Here is a 20112-nt window from a genome sequence, read left to right as displayed (position 1 = left end):
TGGCCAACAGATGCTACATAATTGTTGGATCTGTTTTCTCACTGAATTGGCCACTGGTTTTATGCTGAAAAGATGGCTACCAAACTCTCCTTGAAACACCGTGTCAAATTGGACTCCTTCATGCTTCATGGAGATAGTGGATCCATTGGTTACAATATTCCAAAGTTCCCTGGATACGGAAAAGTGGATTGGAAAAATGCTAATGTAATGCACTTGTTCAAAAAGGGAGGGAGGCAAAATGTGGGAAATTACAGACCAGTTAGTTTAACATCTGTTGTTGGAAAGTGTTAAATCAATTATCAAGGAAGCAATATCAAGACATTTGGAATGTCAAAATGCTATCCATCAGAGTCAGCATGGTTTTATGTAGGGCAAATCATGCTTGATCCATGAGGGGCATGGATAGGGTAAATAGACAAGGTCTTTTCCCTGGGTTGGGGGAGTCCAGAACTAGAGGGCATAGGGTGAGATGGGAAAGATTTAAAAGGGACCTAAGGGACAACTTTTTCACGCAGAGGTTGGTACGTTTATGGAATAAGCTGCCAGAGGAAGTTGTGGAAGCTGGTAAATTTCAACATTTAAAAAGCATCTGGATGGGTATATGAATAGGAAGGGTTTAGAGAGATGTGGGCCAATGGGCTGGCAAATGGGACTAGATTAATTTAGAATGTCTGGTCAGCATGGACGAGTTGGACCGAAGGGTCTGTTTCCATGTTGTACATCTCTATGGCTAATGTGCTAGAGTTCTTTGGAGATGTAACAAGCAAAGTGGATATTGGGGATATCTGGACTTCTGGAAGGCATTTGATAAGGTGCTGCACAAAAGGCTAATTCACAAGGTTTAATCATATGGGATTGGGGTAATTTATTAGTTTGGAAAGATGACTGACTGATGGAAAGAAGACAGAGAGTTGGGATAAATAGGATTTTTTTCTGGATGGCAAGATATAACTAGTGGGGTGCCACAGGGCCTTGGAACCTAGATATTTATAATCTACATTAGCAACTTGGATACAGGGATAGAAGGCTCTATAGCCAAGTTGTTCTTGTTTCTTTAGCCAAGTTTGCGGACAATATAAAATATAGGTGGGACGGTAAATTGCAATGAGGAAATAAGAATCTTAAAAATGGATACAGATAGGTTAGGAGAGCAGACCAAAATGTGACAGATGGAGTTTAACATGGATAAGTGTGAGGTCATGCATTTTGGTCGAAAATATGGGAAGGCGACCTATTATCTCAGTGGGTAGAGACTTCAGGGTGTTCTGGTGCAGCGGGATCTGGGTGTCCTCATTCATGTGTAACAGAAAACTAGCATGCAGGTACAGCAGATAAAAAAGCAAACAAATGGCATTTTGGCTTTTATAGCTAAATGAATAGAAATTAAGGAAAGGAAGTATTGTTGCAACTATACAAGGTATTGGTGAGACCGCACCTAGAATATTGTGCACAGTGTTGTTTCTCTTATTTGAAGAAAGATGGAGTGGCATTGGAAGCAGTTCAGAGGAGGTTCACTAGATTGATGAGGGGTTTATCATATGAAGAGAGATTGAACAGTTTAGGCCTGTGCTCTCTGGAATTTAGAAGAATGAGGGGAGAGCAAATTGAGATATTCAAGATGATAAAAGGATGGATAAAATTGATGTGGAACAAATGGTTACTCTCATGGGGCAATCTAGGATGAGAGGTCTTAGTCTTAGGATAAGGGATAATAAATTTAAAACAGAGTTGAGGAGAAACTGCTTCGCTGAAAGGATTGTGAATGCCAAAGTGCTGTGGATGCTGGGGCAGTCAGTAAATGTAAGGAGGAGTTAGACAGATATTTAACTGGTAATGGGTTGAAGGGTTATGAGGAGAAGGCAGGAAAATGGGAGTGAGGAGCATATCAGCCACAATCGAATGACGGAGCAAACTTATGACAGTGACAATAGGCTTTCTGTTAGGTTTGGCAATGTAGCAAACATTAGATATGCAGGCCCATCAAACTTTCTCTGTCAGGCCCTGCATCAAAATTTCCATCTGACTCCTCTGCCACAGATCTTGTGCTTTGAATTGCGCTTTCCAGAGCATGTGTGTTAACCTTTCCCCTAGCATGTCAGACTGCTTGTTCAATACATAGTATTGGATGAATAGAATGTTATTCAATATAGTGTTGGGAAGACTGAGGCTTTAGCTGAAAATGTGTTGCTGGAAAAGCGCTGAAGAAGGGCTGATGCCCGAAACGTCGATTCTCCTGTTCCTTGGATGCTGCCTGACCTGCTGCGCTTTTCCAGCAACACATTTTCAGCTCTGATCTCCAGCATCTGCAGTCCTCACTTCCTCCTCGAAGACTGAGGCTTTGCCTTCAGACTCCAGCACAAACCCCATTCCCTTGCCACAGATTGTTTTGTTTACCACCTAGGTGTCATGTCTGACCATGAGGTCACCTTTTTTTAGAAATATGTGCCACACTAGGATTACCTCATACAACCTCCACAGCAGTATCCATCTGTGTCCTTGCTTCATCTTTCCTACCTCTGAAACCTTCAACTATCCTTTTGGTGCCTCCATGTGTAACTCTGCTAACACATTGCTGGCTGAACCCTCCAAATCCTATGCTCTGTTAAGTTCAAGTCATTCAAAACTCGAGTGCTCATGTCATAACTTGCATGAATTATGGGCGGCACGGTGGCACAGTGGTTAGCACTGCTGCCTCACAGCGCCAGAGACCCGGGTTCATTTCCCGCCTCAGGCGACTAACTGTGTGGAGTTTGCACGTCCTCCCCGTGTCTGCGTGGGTTTCCTCCGGGTGCTTCGGTTTCCTCCCACAGTCCAAAGATGTGCAGGTCAGGTGAATTGGCCATGCTAAATTGCCCGTAGTGTTAGGTAAGGGGTAAATGTAGGGGTATGGGTGGGTTGCGCTTCGGCAGGGCGGTGTGGACTTGTTGGGCCGAAGGGCCTGTTTCCACACTGTAAGTAATCTAATCTAATCTAATTACCATTTACCTAACACCCTGTGTTCACTGACCTGCAGTGGCTCGTAGTTAAGCAATTTCTTGATATAAAATCTCTTATCCTTGTTTTCAAATCTATTCATGGCTTCAGTGCAATCTCAGGCCCCATATCCCTTTGAAATACCTTTTCCTCTTCTATTCCCAGCCTCTTGAGCATCCAAGATTTTAAGTAGTTCATCATTGGTGACCTTCACCTGCCTCAATCTTAACTCTCAAATTCTCTGCCAAAGCATCTCCGCCTAAGCATCTCCATTTTGCTTTCATTCTCTAAGCCAGTCCTGAAAATCTGCATCTTTGACCAAGTTTATGGTCATCTGCCCTAATATCTACTATTATGACTCAGGGTTGCATATCATTTGTAACTTGTCTGTGAGGTACCTTCGTATGTTTTATTCCGTTAAATGCAAGTTGCTATTGATAAGGTGAGAACAGGATGGGATTTAAGTAGACGCATGATGAGGGACCACACTGTCATCATTGATGGCTTCAACAATGACGTTGGTCATAGCCTTACTGATGGCAGTTACAATTATTTCTGGCACAGAGTCCTCCAGAACTTGCAGGAGTACCTATCCCCTGCTGTTTTGCTGCTGCAGCAAATTTCAAACAATATTTTCCTGGAAAAGGAGTAGCCACTGTGTCAGTGATTGTGATGCATTGTGTTTTGATAATGTGGCTGCCAGGGGTGAATAACGAGCCAGCTGGCTTGCAGCAATGCTGAGTGCATGAGGGTTACAGAAGAACATGGATATGAGGTTTAAGTTGTGTTTGCAATTGATAGTTGAGCGAAAGAGGTGTGCTGAATGGAGCAGTTTGAGTGGCCAGTGGTGTGATTGGTGAGATTTGGTAATTAGGAGATGCCTTAACACTAGGGTTAGGTCATTAAATTCATGCGCCACTTCATCTAGGCAGTCGCAACCACATGCATCCACTGTCAACTCTGCAATTGTCTGGAAGGCCTCCTGATCTCTGAAAGAAGAGAATCTCCTGCAGCATTGACTCTAACACACCATTTGAAAACCCGAGGGAGTTCTCTCATTATTGCAGTGCTACTTTAGGTTATAGTGTCGTAGAGTCATAGAACTGCACAGCATGGAAACAGACTCTTTGGTCCAACAGGTTCTTGCCGACCAGATATCCTAAATTAATCTAATTCCATTGCCAGCATCTGGCCCATATCCCTCTAAACCCTTCTTATTCATATATCCATCCAAATGCCTTTTAAACATTGCAATTGTACCAGCCTCCATGACTTCCTCTAGCAGCTTATTCCACGCACCTCCCTCTGTGAAAACATTGCCCCTTAGCTCCCTTTAAATCTTTCCCTTCTCACCATAAACCAATGCGTTCCAGTTTTGGACATCCTCATCCCGGGGAAAAAGACTTTGCCTATTTACCCTATCCATGCGCCTCATGATTTTATAAATGCCTATAAGGTCACCCCCTCATCCTCCATCGCACCAAAGAAAATAGCCCCAATCTATTCGGTCTCTCAATATAGCCCAAATCCTCCAATCCTGACAACATCCTTCTAAATTTTTTCTGGAACCTTTCAAATTTCACAACATCTCTCCTCAAGCAGGGAGATGAGAATTGCATGTAGTATTCCAAAAGTGACCTAACCAATGTCCTATACAGCTGCAACATGACCTCCCAACTCCTATACACAATGTATTGACCAATGAAGCCAAGCATTCCAAATGCCTTCTTCACTACCCTATCTACTTGCGACTCTATTTTCAAGGAACTATGAACCTGCATTCCAAGGTATCTTTATTCAGCAACACTCCCAGAACCTCTCCATTAACAGTACAAGTCCTGCCCTGATTTGCCCTTCCAAAATGTAGCATTTCACATTTATTTAAATTAAACTCCATCTGCCACTCCTTGGGCTATTGGTCCATCCGATCAAAGTCCTATTGTACTCTGAGGTAATTGTTCTTCGCTGTTCACTACACCTCCAATTTTGGTGTCATCTGCAAATTTACTAACAATACCACCTTATGTTCGCATCCAAATCATTTATGTAAATGATGAAAATCAGTGGACTCAGCACCAATCATTGTTCCACATCATTGGTTACAGGCCTCCAGTCTGAAAAGCAACCCTCCACCACCAACCTCCGTCTTCTACCTTCCAGCCACTTCTGTATCCAAATGGTCAGTTCTTCCTGTATTTCATGTGATCTAACCTTGCCAACAAGTCTATGAACCTTGTCGAAAGCCTTACTGAAGTCCATATAGATCACGCACACCACTCTGCTCTCATCAATCCTCTTTGTTACTTCTTCAAACAGCTCAATCAAGTCAGTGAGACATGATTCCCTGTGCACAAAGCTATTCCTAATAAATCCTTGCCTTTCCAATACATGTAATTCCTGTTCCTCAGGATCCCCTCCAACAACGTTCCCACCACTAATGACAGGCTCACCAGTCTATAGTTCTCTGGTTTTTCCTTATCACCATTCTTAAATAGTGGCACCATGTTCGCCAATGTTCAGTCTTCTGGCACTTCACCTGTGGCTGTTGATGATATAAATATCTAAGCAAGGAGCCCAGCATCACTCTGCTAGCTTCCCACAGAGTTCTAGGGTACATCTGATCAGGCCCCGGGGATTTATCCACCTTTATGTGTTTTAAAGCTTCATGAAAGTCTTCAAGAATAGAGAGGTGGTGGCCTAGTGGTATTATAACAGGGTTATTAATCCAGAGACCAGTTAATGTTCTGGGGAACCCAGATTCAAATGTCCACCATAGTAGATGGTGAAATTTGAATTCAATAATATAAGAATCTGGGACTAAGAGTCTAAGGATGATCATGAAACCATTGCTGATTGTTAGGAAAAACCTATCTGGTTCACTAATGCATTTTAGGAAAGGAAATTTGCCACCTTTACCTGGTCTGGCCTAGATGTGACTCCAGATCCACACCAATGTTGTTGACTCTCAATTGCCCTCTGGGCAATTAGGAATGGATGATAAATACTGGCATGGCTAGTGACATCGATGTCCCATGAATGAAAAAGATAAAATTCCAAGCAGTTTCAGTGCCTGCTGAAACCAGAATGCACCTTTCTTTTAAGAGGTAAAAGTTGGCTTTAAATATAGGCTAACTTTCAATGTTGCTAAACTTACACGAACCTGAGCCTCTTGTCTAGTTGTGCAGCTATGAGGTTACATGACATTATCATGGAATAAGCAGGCAGTATGAGGTTTATTTGCTATCTTTATCACTTTGACTGGACCTGTTAGGATAATCTCACATGCCCAAATTCAGCAATTATTTAATTCAGCCCCATCTGAGTCAAAGCATAAAATGACTTATTAAAAAACATATATTATCATATTTTTGCTAAATTGAGAAAATTCAAGAGAACATATTGCATTTTTTCACACAGTTAGCAAATGCCTTTCTGTGCAAAACATAATTTCCAATTAGATGGTTGTGTATAAAAGATAGTTTCCCTCCAAAAATAGTTTTCTTATTTTAAGTGTGCTGTAAGGTGTTTCCCAAAAATGTAAAATATAACAAAGAAACGTCAAGAGCCACAATTTTATGGAAGAGGTAATGCTATTGATGAGCACCTCAAAATGAGGATCAGGTGTGTTTGTTCAGAATAACATCACTGTTACCTTGTTGGTGACTTTTGTTTCCTATGAATGCTATTCCTTGATTAGTGAATCTATCTCATGTCATCTTATCAATCAAATACATGTTAGATGTTTACTACTGTTGTCAAAAATCAATAACTTTTGCAAATGAAGATATTTGAAGAAAATCAATTAGTCATCTATTCCATTGCATTTTTTCTGACTAGCAAAGTGAGAAGACACTTTGATTTTATATTCCCAGTGTACAGGAGGTTGAGGGTAGTGAGGTCAGGGATAGGTTAACAAGGTCGCGAGAGGGCACCGGCAATCAGGATGTTGAGTTGAAATGTGTGTACATCAATGCCAAGAGCATCCGGAATAAGGTGGATGAACTTGCAGCATGATGGGTTGGTACCTTGGATCTCGATATTGTGGCCATTTCAGAGACATGGCTAGAGGAAGGACAGGAACGTTGTTGCAGATTCCGGGATTTAGATGTTTCGGCAAGAACAGAGATGATGGTAAAAGAGGAGGGGATGTGGCATTGTTAATCAAGGGTAGTATTACAACAACTGAGGCAACGTTTGAGGACTCATCCACTTAAGTTTGGGCTGAGGTTAGAAACAGGGAAGAAGAGGTCACCCTGTTGAGAGTTTTCTATAGGCCTTCGAATTGTGATGTAGAGGTAAGGATAGCAAAGATGATTCTCGATAGGACCGAGAGTAACAGGGTAGTTGTTATGTTGGACTTTAACTTCCCCAATATTGACTGGGAATACTATAGTTCAAGTAGTATAGATGGGTCAGTTTTTGTTCAATACGTGCAGGAGGGTTTTCTGAGACAGAATATAGACAGGCCAACAAGGGGAGATGCCATATTGGATTTGGTACTGGGGAATGAGCCCGGCCAGGTGATAGATTTGGAGGTGGGTGAGCACTTTGGCGACAGTGACCATAATTCGGTTATGTTTACAATTGAAATGGACAGGGATAGGTATAAACTGCAGGGAAAGAGGTATAACTGAGTGAAAGTCAATTATGATGCGATTAGGCAAGATTTAGGATGCATAGGATGGGGAAGGAAACTGCAGAGCATGGACAGACTTGAAATGTGGAGCTTATTCAAGGGATAGCTACTGCGGGTCCTTGATAAGTATATACTGATCAGGGATGGAGGTAGTTGTCAAGAGAGGGAGACATGGTTTACTAAAGAAGTTGAAGCTCTTGTCAAGAGGAAGAAGAAGGCTTATGTGAGGATGAGGCATGAAGGCTCAGTTAGGGGGCTTGAGAGTTATAAGTTGGCCATAAAAGATCTAAACAGAGGGCTAAGAAGAGCCAGGAGAGAACATGAGCAGTTATTGGCAGATAGGATCAAGGAAAACCCTAAGGCCTCCTATAGGTATATCTGGAATAAAAGAATGACTAGAGTAAGATTAGGTGAAAGTGAGGACTGCAGATGCTGGAGATTAAAGTCAAGAGTGTGGTGCTGGAAAGGTACAGCAGGTCAGGCAGCATCTGAGAAGCAGGAAGATCAACGTTTTGGGCAAAAGCCCTTCATCAAGAATGACGCTGGGAGCCTCAGGGGTGGAGAGATAAATGGGAGGGGGGTGACGCTAGGGGGGGAAGGTGGCTGAGAGTGCAATAGGTGGATGAAGGTAGGGGTAAAGGTAATAGGTCGGAGGGGACGGTGGAGTGGATAGGTGGGAAGGAAGATGGACAGATGGGACAGGTCATGAGGGTGGCGCTGAGCTGGAAGGTTGGAACTGGGATAAGGTGGGAGGAGGGGAAATGAGGAAACTGCTGAAATAAACATTGATGCCATGGGGTTGGAGGGTCCCGAGGCGGAAGATGAGGCATTCTTCCTCCAGGCGTCGTGTAGTAAGGGAGTGGTGATGGAGGAGGCCCAGGTCTCCTCGGCGGAGTGTGATGGGAAGTTGAAGTGTTCGGCCATAGGGCAGTGGGGTTGGTGGGTGCAGGTGTCCCGGAGATGTTCTTTGAAGCGCTCTGCGAGTAGGTGTCCTATCTCCCCAGTGTAGAGGAGACTGCATGGGGAGCAACGGATACAGTAAATTTAGCGCCTTGAACAGAGGTGAGGCAGGAGATGTGGGCAAAGGTTTTGCAATTCCTGCGGTGGCAAACGAAGTTGATGGCGGGGGGGGGGGGCATGTACTGACGAGGTAGTCACGGAGGATACGGTCTTTACAGAAAGTGGATGGGGTGGGGAGGGAAATATATCTCTAGTGGTGGCGTCCGTTTGTAGGTGGCAGAAATGGTGGAGGAATCTACGATATATACAGAGGTTGATGGGATGAAGGTAAGGACCAGGGGGCTCTGTCCTTGTTGCAGTTGGAGGGGTGGGGTTCAAGGGCGGAGGTGCAGGGAGTGGATGAGATGCACTAGAGGGCATAATCAACCACATGGGAGGTGGAATTGTGGTCTTTAAAGAAGGAGGCCGTCTGGTGTGCTGTGGTGGAACTGGTTCTCCTGGGAGCAGCTGAGGTGGAGACAGAAGAATTGGGAACAAGGGATAGCTTTTTTGCAGGAGGCAAAAAATGGAGGCGTAATCCAGGTAGCTGTGGGAGTCGGTGGGTTTGTAGAAAATGCTAGTGTTGAGTCGGTCACCATTGATGGAGATGGAGAGGTCTAGGAAGGGGAGGGAGATGTCAGAGATAGTCCAGGTGAGTTTAAGGTCAGGGTGGATTTCTGTGGTGGAACTGGTTCTCCTGGGACCAGATGCAGCAGAGGCGGAGGAATTGGGAATAAGAGTAAAATTAGTGGAAAATTGTCTGTGGAATCTGAGGACATAGGGGAAGCATTGAATGAATCCTTTACGTCAGTATTCACATTGGAAAAGGGCACTGTTAGTGAGAATACGGACATACAGGTTACAAGATTAGATGGGATTGAGGTTGACAAAGAGGAGGTTTTAGCAATTTCGGAAGTTCTGAAAATAGATAAGACCCCGGGCCAGATGAGATTTATCCTCAGATTCTCTGGGAAGCCAGGGAGAAGATTGTAGAGTCTTTGGCTTTGATCTTTATGCCATCATTGTTGATAGGAGTAATGCCAGAAGACTGGAGGATAGCAAATGTTGTTCCCTTGTTTAAGAAGGGGAGTCGGGACAACCCTGATAATTATAGGCTAGTCAGCCTTACTTCAGTTGTGGGTAAGGTGTTGGAAAAGATCATAACGATAGGATTTATAATCATCTGGAAAGGAATAATTTGATTAGGGATAATCAACACAGTTTTGAGAAGGGTAGGTCATGCCTCACTAACCTGATTGAATTCTTCAAGAAGGTGACAAAACAGGTGGATAAAGATAAAGCGGTTGATGTGGCACATATGGACTTCAGTAAGGCACACCAACGGTAGGCTGTTGCGCAAAATACGGAGTTTCAGGATTGAAGGTGATTTAGCGGTTTGGATCAGAAATTGGCTAGCCAAGAGAAGACAGAGTGCGGTGGTTGATGGGAAATGTTCATCCTGGAGCTTAATTACCAGAAGTGTGCCTCAAGGATCTGTTTTGGGGACATCTCTGTTTGTCATCTTTACAAATAATCTGGATGTGGGAGTAGAAGGATGAGTTAGTAAATTTGTGGATGACATTAAGATAGGCAGAGTTGTGGATAGTGCCGAAGGACTTTGCTGATTTTGAATTCATGTATCGCTGGACATCAGAGTGCATCTGGTAAAATTAACAAACAGTGAATTTCACAACTAATCTTGGAGGAACCTGTTTGGCGAAGTTCACAACACAGAATCAGATAAGTTAATCGTTGTTTTAAATCTGTCCAATAGTAAGGCTGTAGTAGTGAGTACAGTGGGTTATTTCTTGATTATATGTTTTTTGGAGATAAGTCTCTTGATTAAACTTAAAATATAAGCCATAACTATTAATTTAACCTGATGCAGTGTTTTGTAGAGGAATAATACGGTGTTACTTTCTGGGTCTGTAGATTATCAAGGAGCAAAAATGGCCTTTGCTGTGAGATGTACTTCTTATCAGATGTGGGAGTCTAAAACGAGTTTAAGGGTTACTGCGGATTATATCTGCCATAAATGCTGTTGGATGCGAATCTTATCAGATCAAATGGATCGGTTGGAGAGACAGTTAGAAGCGATGAAGAATTTGCAACAGCAACAGTACGTGATGGATGGCAGGTATAGGAAAGGGGGAAAGTCTCAGATACAGTCACATAGATGGGTTAACTCCAGGAAGGGTAAGAGAGGTAGACACCTAGGGCAGGAGTCTTTTGTGGATATACCCATTTCAAACAGGTATGTTGTTTTGAAAAATGTAGGGGGTGATGGATTCTCAGAGGAACGTAGCAAGAACAGCCAAGTTTCTGGTATTGAGACTGGCTCTAATGCAACGAGGGGGATGTTCGCTTCCAAGAGATCAATTGTGTTAGGGGATTCTGTAGTGCGAGGAACAGACAGACGTTTCTGTGGCCAGCAGAGAAAAAGCAGAATGATGTGTTGTTTCCTTGATGCCAGGATCGAGGATGTCTCAGAGAGGGTGCAGAATGTTCTCACGGGGGAGAGGGGCCAGCAAGAGGTCATTGTCCACATTGGAGCCAACAATATAGGAAGGGAAAAGGTTGAGACTCTGAAGGGAAATTACAGAGAGTTAGGTAGAAATTTCAAAAGGAGGTCCTCAAGGGTAATAATACCTGGATTACTCCCAGTGCTAAGAGCTAGTGAGGACAGGAATAGGAGGATAGAGCAGATGAATGCATGACTGAAGAGCTGGTATATGGGAGAAGGATTCACATTTTTGGATCATTGGAATCTCTTTTGGGGTAGAAGTGACCTGTATAAGAAGGACGGATTGCACCTAAAGTGGAAGGGGACTAATATACTGGCAGGGAAATTTGCTTGAACTGCTCGAGAGGATTTGAACTCGTAAGGTTGGGGGGTGGGACCCAGGGAGATAGTGAGGAAAGAGATCGATCTGAGGCGGGTACAGTTGAGAACAGAAATGAGTCAAACAGTCAGGGCAGGCAGGGACAAGATAGGACTAATAAATTAAACTGCATTTATTTCAATGCAAGGGGCCGAACAGGGAAGGCAGATGAACTCAGGGCATGGTTAGGAACATGGGCCTGGGATATCATAGCAATTACAGAAAAATGGCTCAGGGATGGGCAGGACTGGCAGCTTAATGTTCCAGGATATAAATGCTACAGGAAGGATAGAAAGGGAGGCAAGAGAGGAGGGGGAGTGTCATTTTTGATAAGCGATAGCATTACAGCTGTGCTGAGGGAGGATATTCCAGGAAATACATCCAGGGAAGATATTTAGGTGGAACTGGGAAATAGGAAAGGGATGATAACCTTTTTGGGATTGTATCATAGAGCCCCCTAATAGTCAGAGGGAAATTGAGAAATAAACTTGTAAGAAGATCTCAGCTATCTGTAAGAACAATCAGGTAGTTATGGTCGGGGATTTTAACTTTCCAAACATAGACTGGGACTGCCATAGTGTTAAAGGTTTAGATGGAGAGGAATTTCTTAAGTTTGTACAAGACAATTTTCTGATTCAGTACGTGGAATTACCTACTAGAGAAGGTGCAAAACTTGACCTACTCTTGGGAAATAAGGCAGGGCAGGTGACTGAGGTGTCAGTGGGGGAGCTCTTTGGGGCCAGCGACCATAATTCTATTTGTTTTAAAATCGTGATGGAAAAAGATAGACCAGATCTAAAACTTGAAGCTCCAAGTTGGAGAATGGCCAATTTTGACAGTATTAGGCAAGAACTTGATGGGCGGCACCGTGGCAAAGTGGTTAGCACTGCTGCCTCACAGCGCCAGAGACCTGGGTTCAATTCCTGCCTCAGGCGACTGACTGTGTGGAGTTTGCACATTGTCCCTGTGTCTGCGTGGGTTTCCTCCGGGTGCTCCGGTTTCCTCCCACAGTCCAAAAATGTGCAGGTTAGATGAATTGGCCATGCTAAATTGCCTGTAGTGTTAGGTGAATGGGTAAATGTAGGGGAATGGGTCTGGGTGGGTTGCGCTTCGGCGGGTCGGTTTGGACTTGTTGGGCTGAAGGGCCTGTTTCCACATTGTAAGTAATCTAATCATTACTGAACTTTCGAAAGCTGATTGGAGGCAGATGTTCGCAGATAAAGGGATGGGTGGAAAATGGGAAGCCTTCAGAAATGAGATAACAAGAATCCAGAGAAAGTATATTCCTGTCAGGGTAAAAGGGAAGGCTAGTAGGTGTAGGGAATGCAGGATGACTAAAGAAATTGAGGGTTTGGTTGAGAAAATGAAGGAAGCATATGTCAGGTATAGACAGGATAGATCGAGTGAATCCTTAGAAGAGTATAAAAGAAGTAGGAGTGTACTTGAGAGGGAAAAATAGGAGGGCAAAAAGGGGACATGAGATAGCTTTGGCAAATAGAATTAAGGAGAATCCAAAGGGTTTTTACAAATATATTAAGGACAAAATGGTAACTAGGGAGAGAATAGGGCCCCTCAAAGATCAGCAATGCGGCCTTTGTGCGGAGCCACAGAAAATGGGGGAGATACTAAATGAATATTATGCATCAGTATTTACTGTGGAAAAGGATATGGAAGATATAGACTGTAGGAAAATAGATGGTGACATCTTGAAAAATGTCCAGATCACAAAGGAGGAAGTGCTGGATGTCTTGAAACGGTTAAAGGTGGATAAATCCCTAGGACCTGATCAGGTGTACCAGAGAACTCTGTGGGAAGCCAGAGAAGTGATTGCTGGGCCTCTTTCTGAGATATTTGTATCATCGACAGTCACAGGTGAGGTGCCAGAAGACTGGAGGTTGGCAAATGTGGTGCCACTGTTTTAAGAAGGGTGGTAAAGACAAGCCAGGGAACTATAGACCGGTGAGCCTGACCTTGGTGGTGGGCAAGTTGTTGGAGGGAATCCTGAGGGACAGGGTGTACATGTATTTGGAAAGGCAAGGACTGATTAGGAATAGTCAACATGGCTTTGTGCGTGGGAAATCATGTCTCACAAACTTGATTGAGTTTTTTGAAGAAGTAACAAAGAGGGCAGAGCACTAGACGTGATCTATATGGACTTCAGTAAGGCGTTCAACAAGGTTCTCCATGGGAGACTGGTTAGCAAGGTTAGATCTCCAAGAATACAGGGAGAACTAGCCATTTGGATACGGAACTGGCTCAAAGGTAGAAGACAGAGGGTGGTGGTGGAGGATTGTGAACAGTGGAGTGCCACAAGAATCGGTGCTGGATCCTCTACTTTTTGTCATTTACATAAATATTTGAATGCGAGCATAAGAGGTACAGTTAGTAAGTTTGCAGATGACACCAAAATTGGAGGTGTAGTGGACAGCGAAGAGGGTTACTGCAGATTACAACAGGATCTGGACCAGCTGGGCCAATGGGCTGAGGAGTGGCAGATGGAGTTTAATTCAGATAAATACGAGGTGCGGCATTTTGGGAAAGCAAATCTTAGCAAGACTCATATACTTAATGGTAAGGCCCTAGGAAGTGTTGCTGAACAAAAGAGACTTTGGAGTGCAGGTTCATAGTTCCTTGAAATTGGATTCGCAGGTAGATAGGATAGTGAAGAAAGCGTTTGGTATGATTTCCTTTATTGGTAAGAGTATTGAGTACAGGAGTTTGGAGGTCATGTTGTGGCTGTACAGGACATTGGTTAGGCCACTGTTGACATATTGCGTGCAATTCTGGTCTCCTTCCTTTGGGAAAGATGTTGTGAAACTTGAAAGGGTTCAGAAAAGATTTACAAGGATGTTGCCAGAGTTGGAGGATTTGAGCGATAGGGAGAGGCTGAACAGCTTGGGGCTGTTTTCCCTGGAGTGTTGGAGGCTGAGGGGTGATCTTATAGAGGTTTACAAAATTATGAGGGACATGGATCGGATAAATAGACAAAGTCTTTTCCCTGGGGTGGGGGAATCCAGAACTAGAGGGCATAGGTTTAGAGTGAGAGGGGAAAGATATAAAAGAGACTTAAGGGGCAACTTTTTCACGCAGAGGGTGGTACATGTATGTAATGAGCTGCTAGAGGAGGTGGTGGAGGCTGGTACAATTGCAACATTTAAGAGGCATTTGGATGGGTATATGAACAGGAAGGGTTTGGAGGGACATGGGCCAGGTGCTGGCAGGTGGGACTAGATTGGGTTGGGATATCTGGTCGGCATGGACGGGTTGGACCGAAGGGTCTGTTTCCATGATGTACATCTCTATGACTCTATGTTGTAGGTTATAGAGGAACATAAATAAGATTCAGAGCTGGGCTGAGAAGTGGCAAATGCAGTTTAATGTGGAAAAAGTGTGAGGTAGTTCACTTCGGAAAAAGTAACAGGAATGCAAAGTACTGTGCTAAGGGTAAAATTCTTGGCAGTGTAGATGAACAGAGATCTCGGCATCCTGGTGCATAAATCCCTGAAAGTTGCCACCCGGGTTGATAGGGTTAAGAAAGCAAATGGTGTGTTGGCATTTAGTGGTAGGGGGATTGAGTTTCGGAGCCACGAGGTCTTGCTTCAGCTGTACCAGACACTGATAAGGCCACACCTGGAGTTTTGCATGCAATTCCGGTCACTGTATCATAGGAAGGATGTGGAAACTTTGGAAAGGGTTCAGTGGAGATTTACTAGGATGGAAGGAAGGTCTTACGAGGAAATGCTAAGGGAACTGAGGATGTTTTCATTGGAAAGAAGATTGAGAAGTGACTTAATCGAGACGTGTAAGATAATCAGACAGTTAGATAGGGTGGACAGTGAGAGCCTTTTTCCTCAGATGGTGAAAGCTAACACAAGGGGACATAGCTTTAAATTGAGGGGTGATAGATTTAGGACAGATATTAGGGGTAGTTTTTTCACCCGGAGAATAGTAGGGGCATGGAATGGCCTGCCTGCAACAATAGTAGACTTGCCGACGTTAAGGGCATTTAAATTGTCATTGAACATAATATGGATAATAATGGAATGGTGTAGGTTAGATGGGCATCAGGTTATTTTCACAGGTTGGCGCAACATCAAGGGCCTGTACTGCAATGTAATGTTCTAAATTCTATGTTCTATGCTTAGAACTGAAATCCAATGTTAACTTTTCAGAAATAATGAGACCACAGGATTACGTAAATCCTGACTTCATGCAATAAAATAAAATAGGGGATAATGTATTGATAGCTCATTTTACATCTTTTCTGAATTTCATGATCAGAAATGGAACTGCCGTCATCACATAAAGTCAAAGTCTATCTGATGCAAGCATGATTTTACAGATTTGTCTTGTTGCTCAAAAGAAAGTAAGCTCTATTTCATTAAACTAGTTCCTACCGGAACACCAGGGATCCCTTGCTCGCCCTTGTATCCATGAAGCCCACGCAATCCCTACCAAAGGTAATTATTAAAATTAGCGAAGAAAACTGAGTTGCAAAGTTAACATCAACTATGCTACATGATTTACTAAAGGATAATTATTACCTGGATACCTTGGGGTCCTGGTATGCCTGGGCTTCCAGGCAATCCTGGAATTCCCTGTGAAATAATATTAATACTTTTAATTTAGAAAGCAAAATTCAGCAAAATCTATGAACTGATATTTCATTCAAATACAATAACACATAATGTATTTTAGAGGTGACAGATTCAATGTACAAAATGAGGGAAGATACTAATGCTTTACACATTGGTGAGACTAAAACCTTGCGTGTGAGCTTGGCTCAGTGAGTATCACGGTTGCTTCTGATTTATAAGTTCAGAAATTTGATTGTACACAAAATTGATAATGCAAGTGGCAGGGTGCATGCTTTGTGAACAATTTTGTTTGGTATTAGTTTTCAGAGAAGATAATTCTGATAATTTTATCAGACATTAGAATGGTTCAAATAAATGTGTAGTCCTGTGGAATTAATAGTTGTAAAATTTAAATACCCAGACTTTTGTTTCTGGAATTAAATAATAATTTACCTCCACTTAATAACACATGTAATGCACTATGAGTTTATTGTATTTGAGAGTAAAAATACAGCAAAATATTTATAAGCTTATGAACATTTATATTCCGTGAGCTCCCATTAATTTAGATTAGTTCATCTGTGGTGACAAGTGAAAGTATGTGGAGTAGAACTGTAAAATGTCCTTGGGGATTTTGTCCTGCCCAAGTATTCAGTGGAGTAAAAGATTTGTGAACTACTGTCAGAGGAATAGTACTTGAAAAAAGAAACATTCACAATTATTCAATATGGGGTCCAGCAAGTTAAGTGCAGTTAGATGCTATTTTCACATTGTAGCAAAGACAGAAATCTGACTAAAGAGATTATAAAGTGAAGTTCCAGAAAAGATGAGCATGAATTTGGGAGGTGACAAGTTCAGGTACTTTGGAGATTAAAGGAAAATTGTAGATGAACAAGTAGTTTGTGAGGATGGTGTGGGTCAAGGATTGCTTTTTTGATGGAGATTAAAAGAAGAAAGGAATAATACTTGAAAAAAGAAACAGTCACAATTAGTCAATATGGGAACCAGCAAAGAAAGTTCTTTGGGAGTTATATTTAGGAATAGAGTTGAGAGAACAGGGGATGGTCTAATGGATATGATAAACTTGGAGTAGGGAAAGATGTGTTTTCAGCATGAGGGCCTAGGGGAGTTTTCGAGGACGTTTGACTTTGTAGATGAGTAGAAAAAAGAGATGCAGCAAAGGCAACTGATTGTGACAAAGAAGTTCATATGCTTCTCAAATTAATTACTGTAGGTGGAAATGGAAGATGCAGGAGAGGAGGGTTTAAGAAGAGTTTCTCTTGTATTGAAAAGAAAGTAAGGGTTGTTTTTGCACTCCAGGATGACCCTGGTATGGTGTGGTGTTTTGGCTGGCCTGAACAGAATCCAATAATGTTTTACATGGACCAGTTACATCTGACAGTAAATGGCTAGAAACATGGGAACAGGACTAAACTAAATGGGGTTTCAAGCCTGTCATGCAATGCAATGAGACGCTGGCTAAACTGTGAACTAATTCTTCATATTCCCTGTGTCTCAAAGATCTTACTAGCTTTAGGTAGCAATGATCCATCAATCTCAGTGTTAGAGTTAATAACACATCTAGCAATGAAGTTCTGAACTGCTTCCAGCTTTTGCACGAAGAAATATTTCCTAATTTTATTAGAGTCATAGAGATGTACAGCACGGAAACAGACCCTTCGGTTCAACTCGTCCATGCTGACCAGATGTCCCAACCCAATCTAGTCCCACCTGCCAACACCCCGCCCATTTCCCTCCAAACCCTTCTTATTCATATACCCATCCAGATGCCTTTTAAATGTTGCAATTGTACCAGCCTCCACTACTTACTCTGGCAGCTCAATCCATACATGTATCACCCTCTGTGTGAAAAAGTGCCCCTTATGTGTTTTTTATAACTTTCCCCTCTCACTCTAAACCTATGCCCTCTAGTTCTGGACTCCCCAACCCCAGGGAAAAGACTTTGTCTATTTATCCGATCCATGCCCCTCATAATTTTGTAAACCTCTATAAGGTCACCCCTCAGCCTCCGGCGCACCGGGGAAAAAGCCCCAACCTGTTCAGCCTCTCCCTATTGCTCAAATCCTCCAACCCTGGCAACATCCTTGTAAATCTTTTCTGGACCCTTTCAAGTTTCACAACATCTTTCCCATAGGAAGGAGACCAGAATTGCACGCAATATGCCAACAGTGGCCTAACCAATGTTCTGTCCAGGCGCAACATGATCTCCCAACTCCTGTACTCAATACTCTGACCAATAAAGGAAAGCATACCAAACACCTTCTTCACTATCCTATCTAGCTGCGACTCCACTTTCAAGGAGCTATGAACCTACACTCCGAGGTCTCCTAGTTCAGCAACACTCCCTAGGACATTACCATTAAGTGTATAAGTCCTGCTAAGATTTGCTTTCCCAAAATGCAGCACCTAGCATTTATCTGAATTAAACTCCATCTGCCACTTCTCAGCCCATTGGCCAATCTGATTAACTTTCTTTGCTGCCCACTACACCTCCAATTTTGGTGTCATCCGCAAACTTACTTACTATACTTCTTCTGCTCACATCCAAATCATTTATGTAAACGATGCAAAGTAGTGAACCAAGCACCGATCCTTATGATACTCACTGGTCACAGGCCTTCAGTCTGAAAAACAACCCTCCACCGCCACCCTCTGTCTTCTACCTTTGAGCCAGTTCTGTATCCAAATGGCTGGTTCTCCCTTTATTCCATGAGATCTAACCTTGCTAACCAGCCTCCCATGGGGAACCTTGTCGAATGCCTTACTGAGGTCCATATAGATCATGTCCACCGTTCTGCCCTCATCAATCCTCCTTGTTATTCCTGAGAAAAATGGCTCTACATTTTAGATGATGTTCTCTAGTACTGGAGTTCCTTACTTGCAGAAATAGTTTCCCCCAATCTACCCAATATCTTGAATACGCGACAAAATTTCTCACTCACCCTCTACATTCTAATCCTAGTTAGCTCAATTTCTCATGGAAGCTAGGAGGCCAGTACTGCATGGACTGTCCCTCAAAGGTCATGACATACTTTCCAGAACTATTCGATGTTTAACCAAGGCTTTGTACAGTTGCAATATGGCTGCCAATCCCCTATAATCTTTTAGATATAAAGACCAACAAGCCTCAGCATTTTTGATCATTTTCTGTATGTGTTCATGATATTTTATTGACCTGTGCACCTGTACCCCAACTTTCTTTAGACCTGCAGCTTATCAGCATTTAAAACATACCCTGTTCTTTATTCATCCAACGGATGGCCTCACATTCACTGACAAAAATTCCACTTGACATAGTTCGTCCGTTCAGTTAAACTATTGTTCTCTCTTTATGTTACACTACTAGATACACTACTTACACTTCTGCCTATCTTTGTGTCAGCATCAGTAAATGTAATATCTAATTGAAGCCCTAACATAGAATCATGATGGAACAACTAGGGGCAACCAGCTAATTAGAATACCTAAGTATTATCATGCTTCTATTTCCATGATTTCACTTTAGCTAACAGTCTGTTGTGAAATATTTTAACAAATGCCTTCTGTATGGTATGTTCAGATAAACAATATCCAAAGATATCCCCTGAACACTACATTCAGCTCTTCAAAAATCCAATCATATTCTATCTACTTCAGCTATTTTCACACAGAGGACAGTGCGTGTATGGAATGTGCTGCCAGAGGATGTGGTGGAGACTGGTATAATTACAACATTTAAAAGGCATTTGAACGGGTACATGAATATGAAGGGTTTACAGGGATATGGGCCAGGTGCTGGCAAATGGACCTAGGTTAGGTTAGGATGTCTGATCAGCATGGACGAGTTGGACCGAAGGGTGTGTTTCCATGCTGTACATCTCTATGACCTACTGCCCTTGATGTTTTGAATTATTCAATCAAGTAACCCTTAAGGAAAAATTTTCCCATTTTCAGTTAGTGTTTTGTTGAGTGAGATTCACAGCAAACTGAGCCATGGCTCAAAGTGACTTTTCTCAGGCAATGTTCCACTCTTCATTTCATTAAT

The 20112-nt window shown here is 42.7% G+C and overlaps 1 protein-coding gene across 1 annotated transcript in view; it reads right to left on the bottom strand.

Annotated features, from left to right (window-relative positions):
• Positions 1 to 20112, bottom strand: part of col21a1 (collagen, type XXI, alpha 1) — a 448863-nt gene that overhangs the window by 231167 nt on the left and 197584 nt on the right. The window contains exons 11-12 of the mRNA XM_072549080.1: positions 16035 to 16088; positions 15888 to 15941 (exon numbers count right to left, since the gene is read on the bottom strand). Of these exons, the coding sequence (XP_072405181.1) occupies positions 15888 to 15941; positions 16035 to 16088 (108 nt within the window). The remainder of the gene's footprint in view (positions 1 to 15887; positions 15942 to 16034; positions 16089 to 20112) is intronic.

This window comes from Chiloscyllium punctatum, chromosome 3, assembly GCF_047496795.1.
Source record: "Chiloscyllium punctatum isolate Juve2018m chromosome 3, sChiPun1.3, whole genome shotgun sequence".
Taxonomy (NCBI): domain Eukaryota; kingdom Metazoa; phylum Chordata; class Chondrichthyes; order Orectolobiformes; family Hemiscylliidae; genus Chiloscyllium; species Chiloscyllium punctatum.
Note: the sequence above shows the minus strand (reverse complement) of the source record. Positions and strands in the feature narration are given on the sequence as shown.